This window comes from Phyllostomus discolor, chromosome 12, assembly GCF_004126475.2.
Source record: "Phyllostomus discolor isolate MPI-MPIP mPhyDis1 chromosome 12, mPhyDis1.pri.v3, whole genome shotgun sequence".
NCBI lineage: Eukaryota > Metazoa > Chordata > Mammalia > Chiroptera > Phyllostomidae > Phyllostomus > Phyllostomus discolor.
This window is the reverse complement of record NC_040914.2, coordinates 59,926,649-59,944,511: the sequence shown is the minus strand read 5'-3', so window position 1 is coordinate 59,944,511 and position 17,863 is coordinate 59,926,649. Positions and strand designations below refer to the sequence as shown.

The following is a 17,863-nucleotide window of genomic DNA, read 5'->3' as shown; positions in this document are numbered from 1 at the left end:
ACCCTGAGGCAGGCACTCAGCTTGCGACAGATGAGGTTGGTTGTAGCTGCGGGGTCCCGGTGCAGCCTCCGGCCACAGAGAGAACCTAACCAGATATGCAGTGGGAAGGACTCAGGGGAGACCATGGGAAACTCTGAGGACAAGGAGAGACTAGAGACCTTGTGACCCTTCCCACCCTCCCGCCTTGCTCTGGACTCCCAGGCCCCAGGAGCTTCTCTTGGCTCTGCTTGGCTGCCCTCACTGGGGGAAGGGCCCCTGGTCAGCCCGGCAATTCTCTCAAGGTCACCTGAGCTGGTTTCGTCTTCTCTGTCCTACTCAGAGGCAGGAAGCAGTCTATTGTCTCAGCCCTTCCAGTGTCCAGGGGCTATTGTGAGTACTTAGGGAGCCTCAGGGAGTCTCATAGGCCACTGTCCCCCCACCCACTGTCCCACCCCACTGGTAGGTGGTCTGGAGTCCTGGACACCTAGGACAGGCCACGCACTGCTCATCTGCCCTTCACGTACAGCCTCCAGCTCCTTGTCTTAGGTCCACAAGACAGACAGGGCAGCCGAGGCTGGGCAAGGGCCAGGTCATTGCAGGGTCCCTGAGTGCTGCCCCGAAGGGACTCACAGTCTGATGGAAGAGACAGACAATAAAAAGCTGGTGTCCTCTCTGCACTGACAGAGATAGCACGCAGCATGGGGAGGGGAGGTATTCCCAGAGCAGAACCTTGAACGAGACGGGGAGCCCAGGGGCGGTTTCCCGGAGAAGGGACTATGAGCTGAGCACTGGCACCTGAGCAGGGGCTCCCCAGGCACATGAAGGGGTGGGAATGGCATCCAGACAAAAGGAACAGAGCGGGCCAAGGTGGAGCTGCAGGTGCTGGTGCGTGGGGCAGACGTGGGGTCGAGTGTGGAGCCAGAGAAAAAGCAGTCATCCCTCCACATCCACGGGGGACTGGTTTCAGGACCCTCACAGATGTCAGCATCTGTGGATGCTCAAGTCCTTGATGTAAATGGCGTAGTATTTGCATATAACCTACGCACATCCTCCCATATACTCTAAATGATCTCTATAATATCTAATATGTTTTATAATCATCTGTAATACCTAATCTTATAATACCTGATACTTAAATCATCTTATATAACCTAACACAATGTGAATGCTGCATAAATAGCTGTTATACTCGTAGCGTGGAAGGAATAATGGCAAGGAAAAAAGTCTTTGCACGTTCAGGGAGACGCACCCACCGTAGGCCTAACTACATGTCAACGACAATGTAACGATTTCTTTTTTGAATATCGTCCACCTCCGGCTGGTTGAGTCTGCAGGCTGCACCGGCCCAGGGGTGGAGAAGTGCCCCCTGGGCTGGGTGGAGTTGGGAGGAGTGCTGGGCCGAAGATCTCCCTACCTCCTGGGGCTGGCAGTGACAGATGCTGAGCAGCCCCCAGCTCTCCAAAGTCAATGAGTAACTTGGGGGGCTGGGCCAGGGCCAGGCGCGCGCTGCTGTGGGCCCAGTGGTGTTTTCCACTCCTGAGCAAGCGTGGCGGGCCCGCCTACCTGCTCAAGTGTCCGCCCTTCCTGCTCAAGTGTCCGCCCTGCCCTACTCCACCCAGCCGGTCCAGCCAGCACTCCTTGGAGAAAAAAGTCTTCTCACCTGGCAGCTGGACCAAGCGAGGGAGCCAGGCTTCGGAGCCAGCAGGTGAAGGGCTGGGAGTTGGGGGGTGGGGGGTGGGCAGGGCCGAGGTGGGGATGGTGGCAGGGGAAGGAGGAACACTGCCCAGTCCTCCCAGCATCCAGGGAAGATCAGAGCGGTTGTCCATGCTCTCTGTGCCCAGCTCCATGCTGAGGGCTAGAATCTGCTGAGATGAGGGCAGGGCTCCTGCCCCGAGGGGACTCCGAGTCTCCAGGATGGCAGTGGAAGGAAGAACAGTCCTGGAGACCCTGAACTAAGAGTCCTCTGTTCCAGGAAGAATTCGCCTGTGGTTAATGAATCCTCTGTGACCTTGGTCAGGCCCTATCCTTCAGGCCTTGCTGCAACTGGAGGCAATTGTATGAAGTGACCCTCAGAGTCATCAGGGTCTTTCCAAACTTTTGTGCTTTTCAGGGCTGCTGGGAAATTACCACTTTGGGATCCACGATTTGGAGAGGCTTAGGGGGCAAGGAGACAAGGTCTGAAGGTGAAACTTCCATGGAGATCCTTGTGGGGGCAAAAACTAAGGTGCAGCAGGGTGGCTGGGCCTAGGGGCCTTGGTGGGCCTGGCTGAGCAGCTGGACGCTGCCCTGCAAGCAATGGGGAGCCACAGGCCCTTCTAAGGGGAGGAAGAGGAGGTCAGCTTGTCATGAGGTCCCTCTGTCTGTGTGTTTGGAAGGAGCTGAGGCAGGGGACAAGGGTAGGAGTGTGGCGGCAGTGCTCACTTCGGTGGGATGGGGAGGGGCAGCTCTGAGAGTTGCTGGGGCAGCATAGGACAGGAGACAGGAGGAGGTCTTGCTGCCAGTCCCATAGTGACCAAGTAGCAGGAGGTTCAGCTGAAGAAGGAGGGACAGTAACATCCCATGGGGGTTGGGGAAGCCAAGGCCTGGGGCTGCGTGAGGGAGAAGAGGGATATTTCCTAGGGGAAGGGCGGTGGGAGGGACCTCCTGCCCACCAGTCTGGGCTGGATACTCACTGCCGTGTCCCTCAGGCCCGTCCTGACCATGGTCCCTGCCTGGTTGTGGCTGCTTTGCCTCTCTGTCCCCCAGGTGAGCTCGGCCCTGCTCCCCACTTCAGATCCTGGCTTTGGGGGTTGGCACCCTTGCGGCCCTCTCCACCTTGACCAGTTACACCAACCATGGGTGGCAGCAGTTGGGGGCAGAGGGGCAGAGCTGGCTCTAAGCCTGTTATGGGATCACGAGGGTGGGTTCATGGCTAGGTCCAGGAAACAGGCAGAAATTCCCCTCCCTGTGAGGTCCCCAGTGCCATGGCAGGAAGTCAGGGCCTGGTGACAAGACGAAAACCTTCCCACAGGCTCTCCCCAAGGCCCAGGCTGCAGAGCTGCATGTGGAAGTCCCAGAAAACTATGGTGGAAATTTCCCTTTGTACCTGACCAAGGTGGGCTGCCTTCTCTTCTTCCTCGGGCTCCCTCCAGAGAACCCTGCTTTCTGGAGAATATGCGGTATAGTGTGCATAACTAGAAAGATTTTAATCCCAGAAGAAAGTAGATCTTTCAGTAAAAGAAGGAAGTATTGGGAGAGGAGTTTCAGGCTTTAGAAAGGAGGGCAGGGAGTATTAGGAAGTATCAGGTACAGGGGAAAGAGCTCTAGCTTTGGATCTCAGTTCTGGTATCTCCTGGCTGTGTGACCTCAGGGAAGTGCTAGCCCTCTCTGAGCTTCTGTTTTCCCACCTATAAAATAGGGTCATTGGGTGGAGGGGGCACCCCCAGGCCTGGTCCCTATTCCCTTTACTTCTGTTCTTCCCCACCAGCTGCCACTACCCCGTGAGAAAGCTGAGGGCCAGGTTGTGCTGTCAGGAAACTCAAACACGGCCGTTGGGGACCTCTTTGCTGTGGATCCTGACTCCGGTTTCCTCCTGGTGACCAGAGCCCTGGACCGAGAGGAGCAGGCAGAATACCAGCTACAGGTAGGGCTGGGCCCGGCGCAGGGGAAAACATCAAAGGAAGGGTGGGGCACTAACTACTCTTCCTTGCAGGTCACCCTGGAGGCTGAGGATGGACAAGTCCTGTGGGGCCCACAGCCTGTGCGTGTGCATGTGAGGGATGAAAATGACCAGGTGCCCCATTTCTCCCAGGCTGTCTACAGAGTTCAGCTGAGCCAGGGCACCAGGCCCGGTGAGTGGCCAGGGCAGCCAGGTCACAGCAAGTTCAGGTGGGCGCTGATGGGAGAGCAGAGAATGAAGAGGTGGCCAGAGAGTCAGCACAGGGACAGGGTGGCTGTGGTCCAATTTCTGTCCCATCCTGCACCCCTCTACTCCGCTGAGGGTCCTCCGGTGAGTCCCATCTGTGTTGGCCTCTGTTTGCCCATCTGTGAAGTGAAGTAAAAAGCTCTGGTTTACCTGGAGTCGTGACATGATGATGGATTTGGAAGGAGGGGCCAGGAAGAGACAGGGAGGCACCGGAGACTCTCTCATCCTCCGCATCCCTTATGGCTTGCCCTCCCCACGCACACCAGGCGTTCCCTTCCTCTTCCTCGAGGCTTCGGACGGGGATGAACCAGGAACAGCTAACTCAGACCTCCGATTCCGCATCTTGAACCAGGCCCCAGCCCAGCCTTTCCCAGACATGTTCCAGCTGGAGCCTCGGCTGGGGGCTCTGGCCCTCAGCCCCAAGGGTGAGCCTGAGCTGGGTGTGCTGCGGAGGGAGAGTCAGGGAAACCTGCAGAAGGTGGTCATAGGAGGATGGGTTGGAACTTGAGAGATAAAGTAGGAGGAAAGAACATTCTAGATGGAGAGAGTGGCAAGGCAAAAAAAGTTTATACTTGAACCACGCATGGGGGTAGAATCGTGCATGAAGAGTTAAGAAATGGTGTGTATGACGTGCCTCAGCCCTACATGCTGGAGAGATGGGCCTAAGGGACAAGGACAGGAGAGGACTGAGGGGTTGTAGCCTTGGACATTGCTGGGAGACCTTTGAATTGACAGCAAGAGAGACCTAGACCTGGGAGTTCAGACCGGAGGCGTGGTCTGAGGACAGGAAGAAAAGCCGATCATGTACCCACCCAGCCAGCCACCCACTCACTCACCTGCTCCCCAACCACATATGCAGCCCATCTTCCTGAACATCCATCCAAACTAGCTCAGCCACACACCCAAATCCCCGTCCGTCCTCCTGCTCCCCAAACTCCCATCCGTCCACCTCGTCCACCTCGTCCACCATTCACTCATGTAACCGGTCATCTACTCATCTACCCATTGGTCCACGCACTCCTCCCCACCGTCCTGGTGATCCACGCATGCAGTCCCCCAGTCACTCATTGTGTGGATAGATATGGAAATGACTTTGCAAACTGCCAGGCCCTGGCTGGGTGTTCACAGTGATGCTAAAAGTCCTTCTCATCCCTTTGTCAAGAGAGTGCCTGGAACACCTGCCACGTGCTTGGCTTTGTGTTTGGTACCTTGCTGAGAAGGATGGCCTGAACCCCTACTGGCTGGTGCCCTGCTCAGCTGGCAACCCTGCCTCTTCTAGGGAGCACCGGCCTGGACCAGGCCCTGGAGGGACCCTACCAGCTGTTGGTGCAGGTCAAGGATATGGGCGACCAGGCCTCAGGCCACCAGGCCACAGCTACTGTAGATGTCTCCATAGTAGAGAGCACCTGGGTGCCCCAGGATCCTGTCCACCTGGCGGAGAATCTCAAAGTCCCATACCCACACCACATTTCCCAGGTGAGTAAGCGCCTGTCAGTGGCTGAAGCAGCCCCATGCATGGATGGTGCAGCTGGGCCTGAGACTCATAGAAATTTGGGGGGTGGGTCTGGGGTCCAGCTTGACCCCTCCTCCTCACCTATCTGTGTCCTTCCCTCCAGTGTCCCCCTCAGTTCTCATCGTGCAGTGGGGCATTCAAGGCCCTGGGACCAGACCCGCAGCCCTTCACCTGCTATCCTCTGGCAGGTGTGGCTGTACCCTGTGACCTCCTGAGCTTGCCCCCAGCGGCTTCCTCCTTCCTCGGGAGAACAGCTGCCACCCCCGGCTGCTCCCTGCTGCCTTGGGGATTATCGCTCAGTCCAGGAATGTCTCAGGCCTCCTCGAGGAATAGCCTGGGGTCAGGCCCTGCCTGAAAGAAGAGAATCAAACACAGGGTGCAGGCTCGGACTGGTGCAAAGCCACCATGGAACTGCCACCGCCACAAGTGCCCCAAACAGAAGAACCCCCTGGGCTCAGGGATGGCAGCAACTCACCTTGGGTCCCACAGTAACTGGGGCCCAGGCTCCCCACCTGAGAACAGTCGGACGGTAGGGCTGACACATGCTGTTCCTGCCTCCCATCCTGGGCTGTCCTCATTCTGTGTCCCCCTCAGGTACACTGGAGTGGGGGGGATGTACATTATCACCTGGAGAGCCAGCCCCCTGGACCCTTCGATGTGGATGCAGAGGGGAAAGTCTACGTGACCAGGGAGTTGGACCGAGAAGCCCAGGCTGAGGTGAGGTGAGGGGGGAGCCAGGAGTGGGTGCTAAGCGGTGCTTGGTCACTGTCTGGTTGGCTCTGGGGGGTGTCACATCCCCCACAGGCACCGAGGCAGTGAAAGAGCACCCAGAAGAGCTGGAGCTGGCCACCGGAAGGGAACCCAGACCCAGGCCAGGCTGGAGCGGCCCTTGGCCTTCATCTGAAGCCCCCCACTGCCCACTATAGTACCTGCTCCAGGTGCGGGCTCAGAATGCCCGCGGTGAAGACTACACAGAACCTCTGGAGCTGCAGGTGGTGGTGATGGATGAGAACGACAATGCGCCTCTTTGCCCCCCACGTGGCCCCCCAATCAGCATGCCTGAGCTCAGTCCCCCAGGTGGGCTATAGACCTTGTCAGGGGCTGGGGGAGGGGTGAAGTCTTATGAACCATGGCATTTTGTTCTTTGGGACAGGGCCGGCCTCGATGACTCCCACAACACACACACACACACACACACACACACACACACACGAGCTCAGGTGCAGCCCAGCACACAAGAGAAGTGGGTAAAGTAAGCCTCCAGGTGGGGCCCCAGTCCCACCCACATGGGTGCTATCTTTCCAGGCACCAAGGTGACTCGGCTGCTGGCAGAGGACATGGATGCCCCTGGCTCCCCCAATTCCCACGTTGTGTATCGGCTGCTAAGCCCTGAGCTTGAGGAGGGCACCGAGGGGAGAGCCTTCGAGCTAGACTCCACCTCGGGCAGTGTGATGCTGGGGGCTCTCCCCCTGCATGCGGGCCAGCACATCCTGCTTCAGGTGCTGGCCGTTGACCTAGGAGGAGCAGAGGGTGGTGAGTGCCCTGATGGTGACCCTGAAGATGACCCAGGCTCCCTGCTCCTGGCGTCTCTATCCTGGCCTCCCCAACATGCCCTCCTGTGCCTCAGGTCTCAGCAGCACGTGTGAGGTCACCGTCACAGTCACGGACGTCAATGACCATGCTCCAGAGTTCACCACTTCCCAGGTAAGCGGGAGCCGGGGAGGAGACCTTGGGAAGGCCCTGATGGGGGACTCACACCCACCCAAATGTCTCCAGATTGAGCCTGTAAGCCTCCCAGAGGACACAGAGCCCGGGACATTGGTGGCCACACTGACAGCCACCGATGCCGACCTTGAGCCTGCCTTCCGCCTCATGGACTTTGCCATTGAGGCAGGGGATACAGACGGGACTTTTGGCCTGGATTGGGAGCCAGGTTCTGGTCATGTCCAACTGCAGCTCCTCAAGGTAAAGGGCTTGGGGTGCGGGAGGGGCACACATACACTCATGTATGCACAAGTGTGCCACACGCCAGCCCACACGGTGACCCAGGCCCCCCTGGTTCCAGAACCTCAGTTATGAGGCAGCGCCAAGTCACGAGCTGGTCGTGGTGGTGCGGAGTGTGGCACCGCTGGTGGGGCCAGGCGCGGGCCCTGGAGCCACGGCCACAGTGACGGTGCTGGTGGAGAGGGTGCTGCCACTCCCCAAGTTGGACCAAGAGAGCTATGAGGCCAGCGTCCCGGTCAACTCTCCAGCCGGCTCCTTCCTGCTGACCATCCAACCCTCAGACCCCACGAGTAGGCCTCTCAGGTGAGCCGGAAGCCCAGTGCCTTTCCTGGGTGGGACCTGCCCAGCTCCCCAGGGAGGACCCCGGGCCTCAGAGGCAACTCACATGGTCTGTGGCCTGCGACATTCCCCAGACCTGTCTAAGCCAAGCTTGTGACTCCTTGGGGAGGACCAGGGCCGGGTGAACTGGACAGGACACAGAGAGGGGCATTTGGACCCCACTAGGGCAAAGATGGCGCCCTCCCATGCCAGCTGGACTGGGCCGTCTCCAGCACCCTCACCCAGTCTGCAGCACAGACAGGCTACCGGTCCTGGTCGCTTCATGGGGCCACCTGGGACCAGTGCAGTTAAATTAGGCATCCCCGGGTTGTAAGAGTACCTTCCCCATGCATAATATCTGCGGCTCAAACCCTATCCCCCACCGTGCCCCTGGAGCTGGGGAGCGAGATCAGGCACCCCAGGGAACTGCTGTCACCCCCAAGTCACAGAGAGGATATAAAACTTTAGCAGGTCACATGGCCCTGGAGGTCTCTGAGCAAGACCCTGTATATCATCCCAGTGCCTTCGCCCCTCCCCGTCTTCTCTGGGCCTCAGGTTCTCCCTGGTCAATGACTCAGAGGGCTGGCTCTGCATCAGAGAGGTCTCTGGGGAGGTGCTCACGGCCCGTCGCCTGCAGGGTGCCCGGCCTGGGGACACATACACAGTGCTGGTGGAGGCTCAGGACGCAGGTATGGCTGGGCAGCAGTAGATAGGCAGGCAGATGGACAGATGGATAGGCAGGACAGAGCTGCCTCCCTGGGGCCCTTGCTGGCATCTGCTCTGCCCCACCCTTGCAGGAAGGAGGCGTGAGAGGTCAGGTCCTGTGTTCCCCTCTGAAAATGCCTGGCCTCCTCTCCTCTCAGGCCACTCCTCTTGCAATCCCCCAGCCTGGCCCCTTATCCTCAGAGGGCTTCTCACAGGCTGGGAGCAGAAGTTGTGGGGCTGGTACGGAAGACTCTGAATGCCACTTTGACGGGATGAAGAGCTGGCCCGGGGGTGGGTACATCAGGGAGGCAGGTTTTAGCGCAGAGCTGGGCCGTCCGGTGGTGCAGTGCAGACCCAGCACGAGTGAGCTCCTCTGCACGTGGTCAGGCCCTGGCACCGGCATGGGACTGGGGGGAGTGAGGACAAGCTTGGCACCCAGAAAAGCACACACAAAAAAGACAAGGAGGCTGTTTAGATAGTGAGGAGGAGACTGGCGTGCAGATGCTGATGGGGATGGAAGGAAGGGGTAGAGGAGAGGGTGGCACGTGGCAGGGGAATCAGTAAGCGAGTCCCGATGGGTGGGAAGGGACGGACCAGGGGACTCCAGACTCACCCTGCCCTTACAAGGGCCTGGGCCAGCTCAGCACTGCCTCCTCTGCAGGTGAACCGACACTGAGCACCTCTGTGACCCTTGTGATCCACTTCCTGAAGGCCTCTTCTGCTCCAGCCCCAACTCTGGCCCTTGTGCCCACCCCACACCTCTGCACACCCCGCAATAACCATGGTGTGATTGTCAGTGGACTTGGAGAGGATGCTGACCTGGGTGATGGGCACAGTCCCTACAGTTTTGCCCTTGGTCCCAACCCCACGATGCAGCGGGATTGGCGCATCCAGGCTCTCAATGGTGTGTGGTGGGGGAAGGGTGAGGGCTGTGGCCCAGATGGGAGGGGGGCAGCACCTGAAGAGAGATGCTCTTCCACCTTGGGGGCGGGCCTGGGCCTGGAGGGAGCAGCCTCCAGACGGCCTGCCCAAGCTAGTGATTCTGATCACCGCTTATGGTTCCAACAGGTTCCCATGCCTATCTCACCCTGGCCCTGCACTGGGTGGAGCCGAGTGAATACTCGGTCCCTGTAATTGTCAGCCGGAACACCCAGATGTGGCAGCTCCTGGTCCGAGGTGAGGCCAAGGCTCAGGTGCAGCCTGCAGCTTCTGAGGGAACCACTGGATGCAGGGGGAGGGACTGGGTACATGTGCATGCAGGCTCACATGGACACGTGCAGAGGAGCACCACCCTCCCCACACATGAGTATATACATATCCACAAAAAGACACATGCCAGCCAGCTGGGCCAGGTGGGGAGCTCTGGGCAGCTGGAGAGAACTCCCTGTCTCCCCCCAGCTTTTGCCTTTTTCTCTTGCTTGCCCCCAGTGATCGTGTGCCGCTGCAACAAGGAGGGACAGTGCTTGCTCAAGGTGGGCCGCATGAAGGGCATGCCCACGAAGCTGTCAGCGGTGGGCATCCTCGTGGGCACCCTGCTAGCGATAGGTAATGGGGGCTGGGCTCCTGCATGGGGAGGGGGGATGGGAAGTCAGAGCCACAGCCTCCAGATAAACAGTGCCCCTGTCCCCATGGTGCTCCCCAGGCTGGAGAAGGATCCCCCAACTCTCCTAGTCATTGTGCTCTTGCTTCCTGTTATAGTCACCATTGTCATCCTTGGTAGCAGCACTCGCTGTGTCATTACACAGTGACCATATGGTGGGCCCTAGGCCATGCACAGGATTATTTCATTGAAATCGCCCCAAAACCCTGTGAGGTAGATCCCTGCCTCCCCTCATTTTCCAGATAAGGTCCCTGATGCTCAGAGAGGTTAAGTGACTTGTCTAAGGCTACACAGCCAGGGCGTGGCAGAGCCCGGGTCTTTCTAGCTGAAGTCCTTCAATCCAAGCCTCCCTCTCCGCCCCCCTCTATTCTTTAGCCCTCCCCAGATTTTTTCCTGGCTGGTTTCCTCGGCTGGTTCTAGCACAATGTACACTACAATGTGCCTTTTCTCAGAGGTCTGTGGAAACAACTAATTGGCTCCCAGATGACCCCCACCTGTACTGTTCCTCAGAGAAGGGAACCTTAGAGGCGGGGGAGTTCTGGGTGGCCTCAGGGGGGCGGGGCTTGGTGAGAGGTGAACAGGCCAAGCAGTCGGGCTTCTTCAGGAACCAGGACCTCGGTCAAGCCAGCCCCGCCCTGGGGATGCTGTGTGGGCAACTTTGCTTCTTCCCTAAACCAATGCCAATAGCAGGGAGTCCCCAGTGATGGACACGTCCCACAGCCCCTTCTGAAGGCTGATCCATCCCTCTCGGGCCCTTCAGGCATCTTCCTCATCCTCATCTTCACCCACTTGACTCTGGCGAGGAAGAAGGACCTGGATCAGCCAGGGGACAGTGTGCCCCTGAAGGCAGCGGTTTGAGTGGTCCGGGCAGCGCCAGCTCAGAGGGTGGCCTCTGACTCCACCTGCATCTACTGGGAGAGGGCCGGGCACCACAGCTCCATGCAGTGAGTGAGGTTAGAGCAGAAGGCCCTCGCCTGCCCTGGGGCGAAGGCAACATCACCAGACGTGTCCTCACTCTGACTTTACCGCTGCCTGAGGGAGCTCTGACTTTGCGGGCTGCCCAAACGGCGGCCTGTTGGTCCAATAATAAAGCCTCAGAGAGCTGGGCACAGGCCCTAAGGGACTGCCGTGCCCAGGTCCAAGTGTCCTGGTGTGTGTTTGTTACCTGTGCCCACTTGCCTCTCCATCCCTTCCCTGTCTCCTTCTGCACAGAAAGGGTCCGGGCGCTTGAGCACAAAGGCTGGGGTCCCCTCTAGAGAAAGTCAAAGGGGCTTTATATGAGGTCTTGGTGAGATCTTGAGCAGGGTGGATTATTTCTTCCTTTTTTTAAAAAAATTATTTATTTATAGAGAGAGGGGAAGGGAGGGAGAAAGGGAGGGAGAGAAATATCGATCAGTTGCCTCTCATACATTCCCTGACCAGGGACCGAACCAAACCTGCCATCCAGGCATGTGCCCTGACTGGGAATCACACTGGTGACCTTTTGCTTTGTGAGATGATGCCCAACCAACTGAGCCACATGGGTCAGGGCAGGGTGGGTCATTTCCATGGGCATTCGGAGACCACTGGCTGCAAGCCCTGGATGGGTCGACCCTGTCTGGTGACGGTTGAGAAGGGTGTCTTTGAGAGCGTCATTTCTGTGTTTGCTGGGTATCATCTTTGCTGCCGGAGGGCACCTTGTAAGTCCGTGTCTTCTGCTCATGCGTGACACACTTGTGTTCCTACGCATGAGCCACCTGCACACAGGAGTGGATAGAGGTCTCTCGGTCTCAGGAGGGTCTGGGCAGGAGTCCTGAAGGCCCCATGGAGCTAGAACAGGAGAGGCAAGGCTGGGCACGAGGTCCCTCTGCTCCAGTGCTGGCCCCAACGCACCTCCGTGTTTCTCACGTGGGCTGCTCAGCACGAGGGGAGTCTGCAGAAAGTCAGAAAAGGAGGAATCACCAGAGGGACACCCAGGGTGCTATAAAACCCCCCATCCCCCAAGTTTAAGCCATGGCCCTGGTGCCCTGCTGAGCCCCGACCACACCTCCAGACTGGCCTCTAATCCCTGACCCTTGACAGACCCCAGATCCATGCTGATTCCTCATGCCTCCATCCCAACAGTCTCTGGGGAGCCAGGGTGGACTTGCTGTTCTAGGCACCCTGAGCTGATGATGGTAAATCACGGGGAAGGGAGAAAAACAACCGTAGTGGGGCCCAGGCCCTATTTTTAGGAGATAATCTCTCCACTCCTGGCAGATTCTGTAGGATGGGGGCCAAGAGAGATGGAGCAGGCATCCTGGCTGGCCTGGGGGAGCCTGGGAGACTCAGCCAGGCTCCCCAGCCCAGGGATGGACTCTGAGGCTGATCCCAGCCATCCAGGACCCGGGCCCCCACACTGGAGGCTCTGCAGACTATTGTGGTCCAAGCAGAGCTTCCTCCCTCTCCCAGGATCCTCTTCTCTACCTGTACCCGCTGAGAAGTCTTTGGGGTACAAAGCCCTTTGAAGGCGGCATCACATCTAACCTCCCCATCAACCTGTGAGGGTTATTGGCCCCATTGTCCAGTGGAGAATCTCGAAGGTCAGGGTAGTTAAGGGCTGCAACTGGGAGTCTTGGGAGCAGGGCACAAGGTGGGACTGTCTCTGGCTGAGGTTTGTCATTTTACTTCTCCAGAAGTGTCCACAGCCTTTGGAAGATCTCTGCTCCCACGAGATCCCCCAGAAGGTCCTTAGAGATCACCCAGGCCAGTGCTTTCTTACAAAGTTAGGGAAGTGAATCACAAAGAGGTGGGGGGGGGGATCTTCCCAAGTTCATCCAGCCAGTGGGATGCAGCACCTGAGCTGGAACCCCGGAATCTCCTGTTTCCTGTGTCCTCGTTCTGAACAGAGAGATAGGCAGGTAGGTGGGTGGGTGGGTAACTAACTGGATGGATGTTTGGGCCAGTGAGCAGGTGGGTGGGACACCAGCAAAGGAAAGAGTGAGTGACAGAGCACCAGGGCAAATTAAGGCATCTGCTCCAGTTTGAGGGCTTCTTTGTTGGGTCTCCAGGCCTCAGGCCACTGTCCATTTATGTCCACACTGGGGCTGACCACAAGGTCCACAATCCCCAGGGACATGGGCTCAGTTTCCCTCAGCCCCTTGTAAGCCTCTCCTGTGATCCTCAGCCTGTCTGTAGAGGAAAGTAAGGCTGGGAGAGGTGGGTGGTTTCTCCTGGGTCGCAGAGGGAGAGAAACATGAAGCTAGCCCTGGTTTGCGGGCTCGGTGGTGGGTCAGCAAGTGCCTGTGGAATTCACATGAAGGAAGTGGGCCTCGCTCTGCAGGCAGGCAGGGCCCGGACCCCCTGGAGCAAGGTGGGCGATAATTGGTGGCTCAGCGTGGGCAGAAGCACATGTGATTCATGCTCTGCCTCTCCGTTGCTGTGTGTTCCCAGGTGAGTGAGTCACTTCACCTTTCTGAGCTCTGGTTTACTTGTTGATAAAATGGAGTTGTCAGGAGGACCACATGGGCTATTCCCCATGAGAGGCATTTAGCACAGTGCTGGGCATACGGCAGGAAGAGAAAATGAGGTGCACGCTTTTGAAAGTGAGTGTGGAGAGGGGCCCCAACTCCAGCCCCCGACATGGCCCCGCTGGGTGACCCTGGGCAAGACACCCTCCCCCCTTCAACTTTGGCTCCTTGCCAGCTCCAGGGCTCTCTCTGGCTGAGACTGATGGTCTTGCTGGGTTTGGACTGGTCTGGAGCTGGAGGGAGTGGCCGAGTATGCCCCAGTGGGGAGCTCAGGCTCCCCCTCTCCCAGGCCCCTTCCAGGGGCACAGGGCCAGATCAAAGGGACCCAGCACTGGGGATGGAAGCTGGGCTTGGAAAGAATGTAAACATGAGGATATTTTTAAACTTTTTCCAGCCCCAGTGATTAGGGCTCTTGAAGCAAGAGGCTCAGAGGTCAGTCTGGCCCTTACTCACCAAGAAAGGAACAGCCTTGAGATTTCAGAGACCCCCACCCTACCCACGCCCACCTCTACCATCTCAGAACTCTAGCTCCGGCCTCAGGGCAGAAGTTCTTCCTCCAGTCTCACCTCCAGCCAGCCATCCTGCTGCAGCAGGTTGGCATGCTCCTAGTGAGAGGGCCTCAGAGCCGTGGGAGGACCCAAATAAATGATTGCAGGGTGTGGGAGCCTATCTGGCAGGACTAGTGTTGACAGACTGAGCTGGGAGACCCCTTGGCAGGCTGGCATGCATGTGTGCATGTGTGCACACACAGGTGCGTGTCTGTGCATGTGTGAGTGCACACTAGAGTCCGGTCTGCCTGCTGCCTAGGTCACAATGTGTAAGCATGCCAGGAGCTTGCCTCAGCCCCTCCCTTCCTCCCCTTCCCTAGCATCCTTGGCTTCTTGTCCCTGGGACTCTTAGGGTCGCTGGGGGACACGAGGGGAGACAGGAGGTGGGCTTGAAGTCAAGGGGAAGAGAACAGGGGAAAGGCGAGGAGAGCGCAGGGGGCAAAGGGATGAGAAGGCTGGGGGAGGGGCCTGGGGCCCGTCTGACCCATGCAGTGAGTCAGGCTGTAGGAGTTGCAAGGCCCACTGACGTGGGGACTGAGGGACTAGGCTCCCTTGATTACCCCCAAGTGTCATCGTGACTCAGGAACTTGAATAAAAGGCTCCTTAGATCTTCCCACTTCCTATGTCACTGTGACGCTCACTCTGGATTCCATGACAACAGCTTCTTCCTGAGAGTGATGCAGCCTCTCTTGCACATGTATAGGACACAGTGGAGCACACCCACAGAAGTGTCACAGGGAAACACAGAAGGGGACTCAGCCACAACACGTCCCCAGCCCTGTTATCATATCTCAGGGACTCCCACACCCTTACCCCATCCACATCCCTGCTGACCAGACAGTCAGAGGGTCAGAGTTCACAGGGACATTCAGTAGCCAGACCAGGCTGCAGTTCCCAGGATGACGAGGGACCCTGGCCCCAGAAGAGGCCTTGCTGACAGTGTCCCATGCTTCAGGGCACTGCTGTGCCACCTTTCCCCACTGATGGGTCCAGAGAAGGACAGTGTCCAGCTCATGGTCATGCAGCTCCTCAGAGGAAGGCAGGGCTCAGGCCCCAGGCACGGACCAACGAGCTGGTGTGCTCCCCACCAGATCCCTTTTGCTGAGGCAGCAGAGGCAGAAGATGAAGTTTGGTGCTTTATCACAAAGTGCTGTGGGGCTTCAGGCGCGGGGCAGCGGGGGAGCCCGATGCGGCTGGAACTGATGGGGAGGGGGACCTGGAGACGCGTCCTCAGCCTGAGGACCGGCACTGGCCACCTGACTACGTTGCTATGTTGTCTCTGTGTGCATGCTCACTCACTGGGGCTGTTGCTATTCTTACCTACTTCGTGGTGGCAGCAGGGTCAGAGATAGTGGCTGCGTGGCAGGGAGTCATGAGCCCAGCCCCTTATCTGACACATTCCCTGGAAACTTGGCAGGGGCTGCCAGGCTCTGAGGGCCTGGGTGGTGGGAAGAAGGTAAGGTGGTCACAGAGACAGCATAGGGGGATGGGCTCGCCCAGGACAAGGCCTTGCATAAGCTGCCTCCTCCCTGCAGCTAGGCAAGGTCCCATCAGAACTGGCCTGGGAGTTGCCTGTGGGATTTCTTCCCTTGTGTCATCAAGGCCCTTAAGTCATCCTTCGTTTCTTCCCAGTCCAACCCAGAATGCACCGTGTCTGAGCTTTTAATGTCCCAGAAGGCCAGAGGCAGGGACTGCCTCTATGGGAAGAACGTTGTACTGCAAGCCACAGAGGCTCAGGCTGGTCACTCTTTTGCCCACTTCCAGGCTCTGTGGCCTTGGGCAAGTTGCTTCTCCTCTCTGAGCTTCAGTTTCCTCATCCCTTTCTTGGGCTGCTGTAAGGATGACAAAGTCCACCAGTCAGGAACAGCGGGCAGGTGGGGGTGGGCAGGCACTACAAGTGTGTGTGTGTGCTCACACACATGTGCACTCAGGGGTGGGGGGCCAGAATGAGGAAAGGGAGGAACGTGGATTCCCCACCTTAGAGACTCCCACCCCATGGATTTTCCATTGGCATGTCGGCACCCTCTCCCCCAAAATAGGCCCTATGAGCCGTGTCCGACACAGCCCAGACTGAGGGAACTTTTTTTAGCTGCCCTTTGATTGTCAGCTCTCAAAGGGCCGCTATTTCGAGCCCCAACGCCTGGTGGAGTAGAGCCGAGTGGGGGCCTGGGTCATCTCAGTGGGCCTGGCTGGCTCCCCAAAGGCATCCCCGAAGGGGCCGGTCATGCCCTCTCGCACCCAGCGCTGCTGGCAGGGAAAGCACAGCATCCCCTGGACATTGGGACTGAGAGCTCATCTGTCCACCTTCAGCAGGCCTGGCAAAACCAACCTCATCTACAGAGCTCACTGCAGAGGCCACTGGTCACTGCCATGGAGAGAGAACACACTGTGGGGATGAACTAAGATAATAGAAGCGAAGCCCTTACTTAGCATAGGGGCTCTCATATAACTGCCCCTCAAAAAATGGGAATAGCTACTATTATTGCTGTCATTACAGCTACAGCCATTCTTGTTTTTGTTGTTACAATAACATTATTATTAGGTTTCCTTCTGGTCTTTTTTTTTTCCTGTACATTTATCTCATGTTGCTGAGTTTAGGACACAGTATCTGCTCCCCCCCACCCCCTGTCCCCCCACTAGGTTTCAGCAGACAGGAGCCCCCCCAAGACTGCTGGGATGCTGCACCATGCATGTCTGGGATCAGCCCTCTCTAAATGGCCTTTGGGGTCCATGACCCCCGAGATTGTACTTGATCTTTCGGAGTGTCTGCGATAGGCCCACAGCTCCGTCATCTCTTCAAATGCCATAACCGCTGCCCCCATGGTACTCCAGGGCCCCAGATTCTAAAAGTCAACCTCTAGATGCTGGATCCCCAGGAGGCCCCTGCACCTAGATTCTAGAATGTGGGGTGTCCAACCCACGACCCTTGGGCCACACACGGCCCAGAATGTCTATGAATGTGGTCCAACACCAAATTATAAATTTACTTAAAACGTTATGAGATTTCCTTTTTTTTTGTTAGTGTTTGTGTATTTAATGTGTGGCCCAAAACAACTCTTCTTCTTCCAGTGTAGCGCAGAGATGCCAAAATGCTGGACACCGCATGGAACCTGAGGAAATGAGCTTGTTTCCAGTCAGATGTAAGAAGGAATCTCTGGCTGTCCAGGTGCCTAAGATTTAGCAATGGGTCATGAGGACAGTGAAGAAGCTCTTGGCTTTCTGGTCACACAGTTGCAGGGGGAGGGGGGCAGGGTACGGACTGGCAAGAATTGGGGCCGGGGTAGAAAGCCAGATTCTGGGAAGTGGCAAGGCAGGGAGAGAAAGGAACAGTGGCTGAGCCAGGCCTGGGGTCATTTCCCAACAGGGTGGCAAGATCAGCTGGGGTTGGGTCACATGTTCCATCTTTGCTCCAAGTGGTTACTGCACAAGGTGAGACTTCCTCGTTACCCGAAGGGCAAAAATAGGCCCCAGGTGCTGGTCGGTGACCTGTGCCCAGAACCACCGGGGTTATTCTGAGAGTGGCAGGAATGGGGTCAGCACAGGCTCTCAGCCAAGCGGGACTGAGCTGGAAGTGGCATCCTCCGCCTGCAGGCTCACGCTGCTCTTTCGAGAATCCTGAATGGTGTGGAGGGACTGGAGCCATTTGCAGGCTGACCCTTGATGGGTGGGCTTAGAATCCTGACTCAGCTACGGGATCTTGGGCACCATCTTCCTTGTCAAATGACTGGGACCTTGATCCCTGCCCTTGGGGTGGCTAAGAGAACTCTCTGAAGCTGACAGGTGGTGCTCACTAGTGTGTGAACG

General features: G+C 57.7%; 1 protein-coding gene across 2 annotated transcripts; it reads left to right on the top strand.

Moving 5' to 3' along the window:
- Nucleotides 1-1,555: 1,555 nt before the first annotated feature.
- CDH16 (cadherin 16) lies at nt 1,556-11,187 on the top strand. 2 transcript variants are annotated; one of them, XM_036011972.1, is made up of 19 exons: nt 1,563-1,684; nt 1,821-2,034; nt 2,667-2,724; nt 2,990-3,073; nt 3,446-3,601; nt 3,671-3,809; nt 4,150-4,308; nt 5,163-5,359; nt 5,991-6,113; nt 6,323-6,473; nt 6,702-6,929; nt 7,024-7,100; nt 7,173-7,361; nt 7,462-7,703; nt 8,274-8,407; nt 9,085-9,327; nt 9,492-9,599; nt 9,852-9,968; nt 10,784-11,187. In XM_036011972.1, exons 3-19 carry the CDS (start codon nt 2,680-2,682, stop codon nt 10,879-10,881), a joined length of 2,490 nt encoding a protein of 829 aa, XP_035867865.1. In that variant the 5' UTR covers nt 1,563-1,684; nt 1,821-2,034; nt 2,667-2,679; the 3' UTR covers nt 10,882-11,187. The 2 variants fall into 2 exon arrangements, with proteins under 2 accessions (XP_028357948.1, XP_035867865.1); XM_028502147.2 differs by lacking the exon at nt 1,821-2,034 and having other exon boundaries at nt 1,556-1,684.
- Nucleotides 11,188-17,863: the final 6,676 nt, after the last annotated feature.

Excerpts from the sequence above, each read along its gene's own strand:
- CDH16 (XM_028502147.2), top strand. The coding sequence starts at position 2,680 with ATGGTCCCTGCCTGGTTGTGGCTGCTTTGCCTCTCTGTCCCCCAG. Across the intron at positions 6,114-6,322 it reads ACCGAGAAGCCCAGGCTGAG|TACCTGCTCCAGGTGCGGGC; the intron begins GTGAGGTGAGGG and ends TGCCCACTATAG. Across the intron at positions 6,474-6,701 it reads GCCTGAGCTCAGTCCCCCAG|GCACCAAGGTGACTCGGCTG; the intron begins GTGGGCTATAGA and ends CTATCTTTCCAG.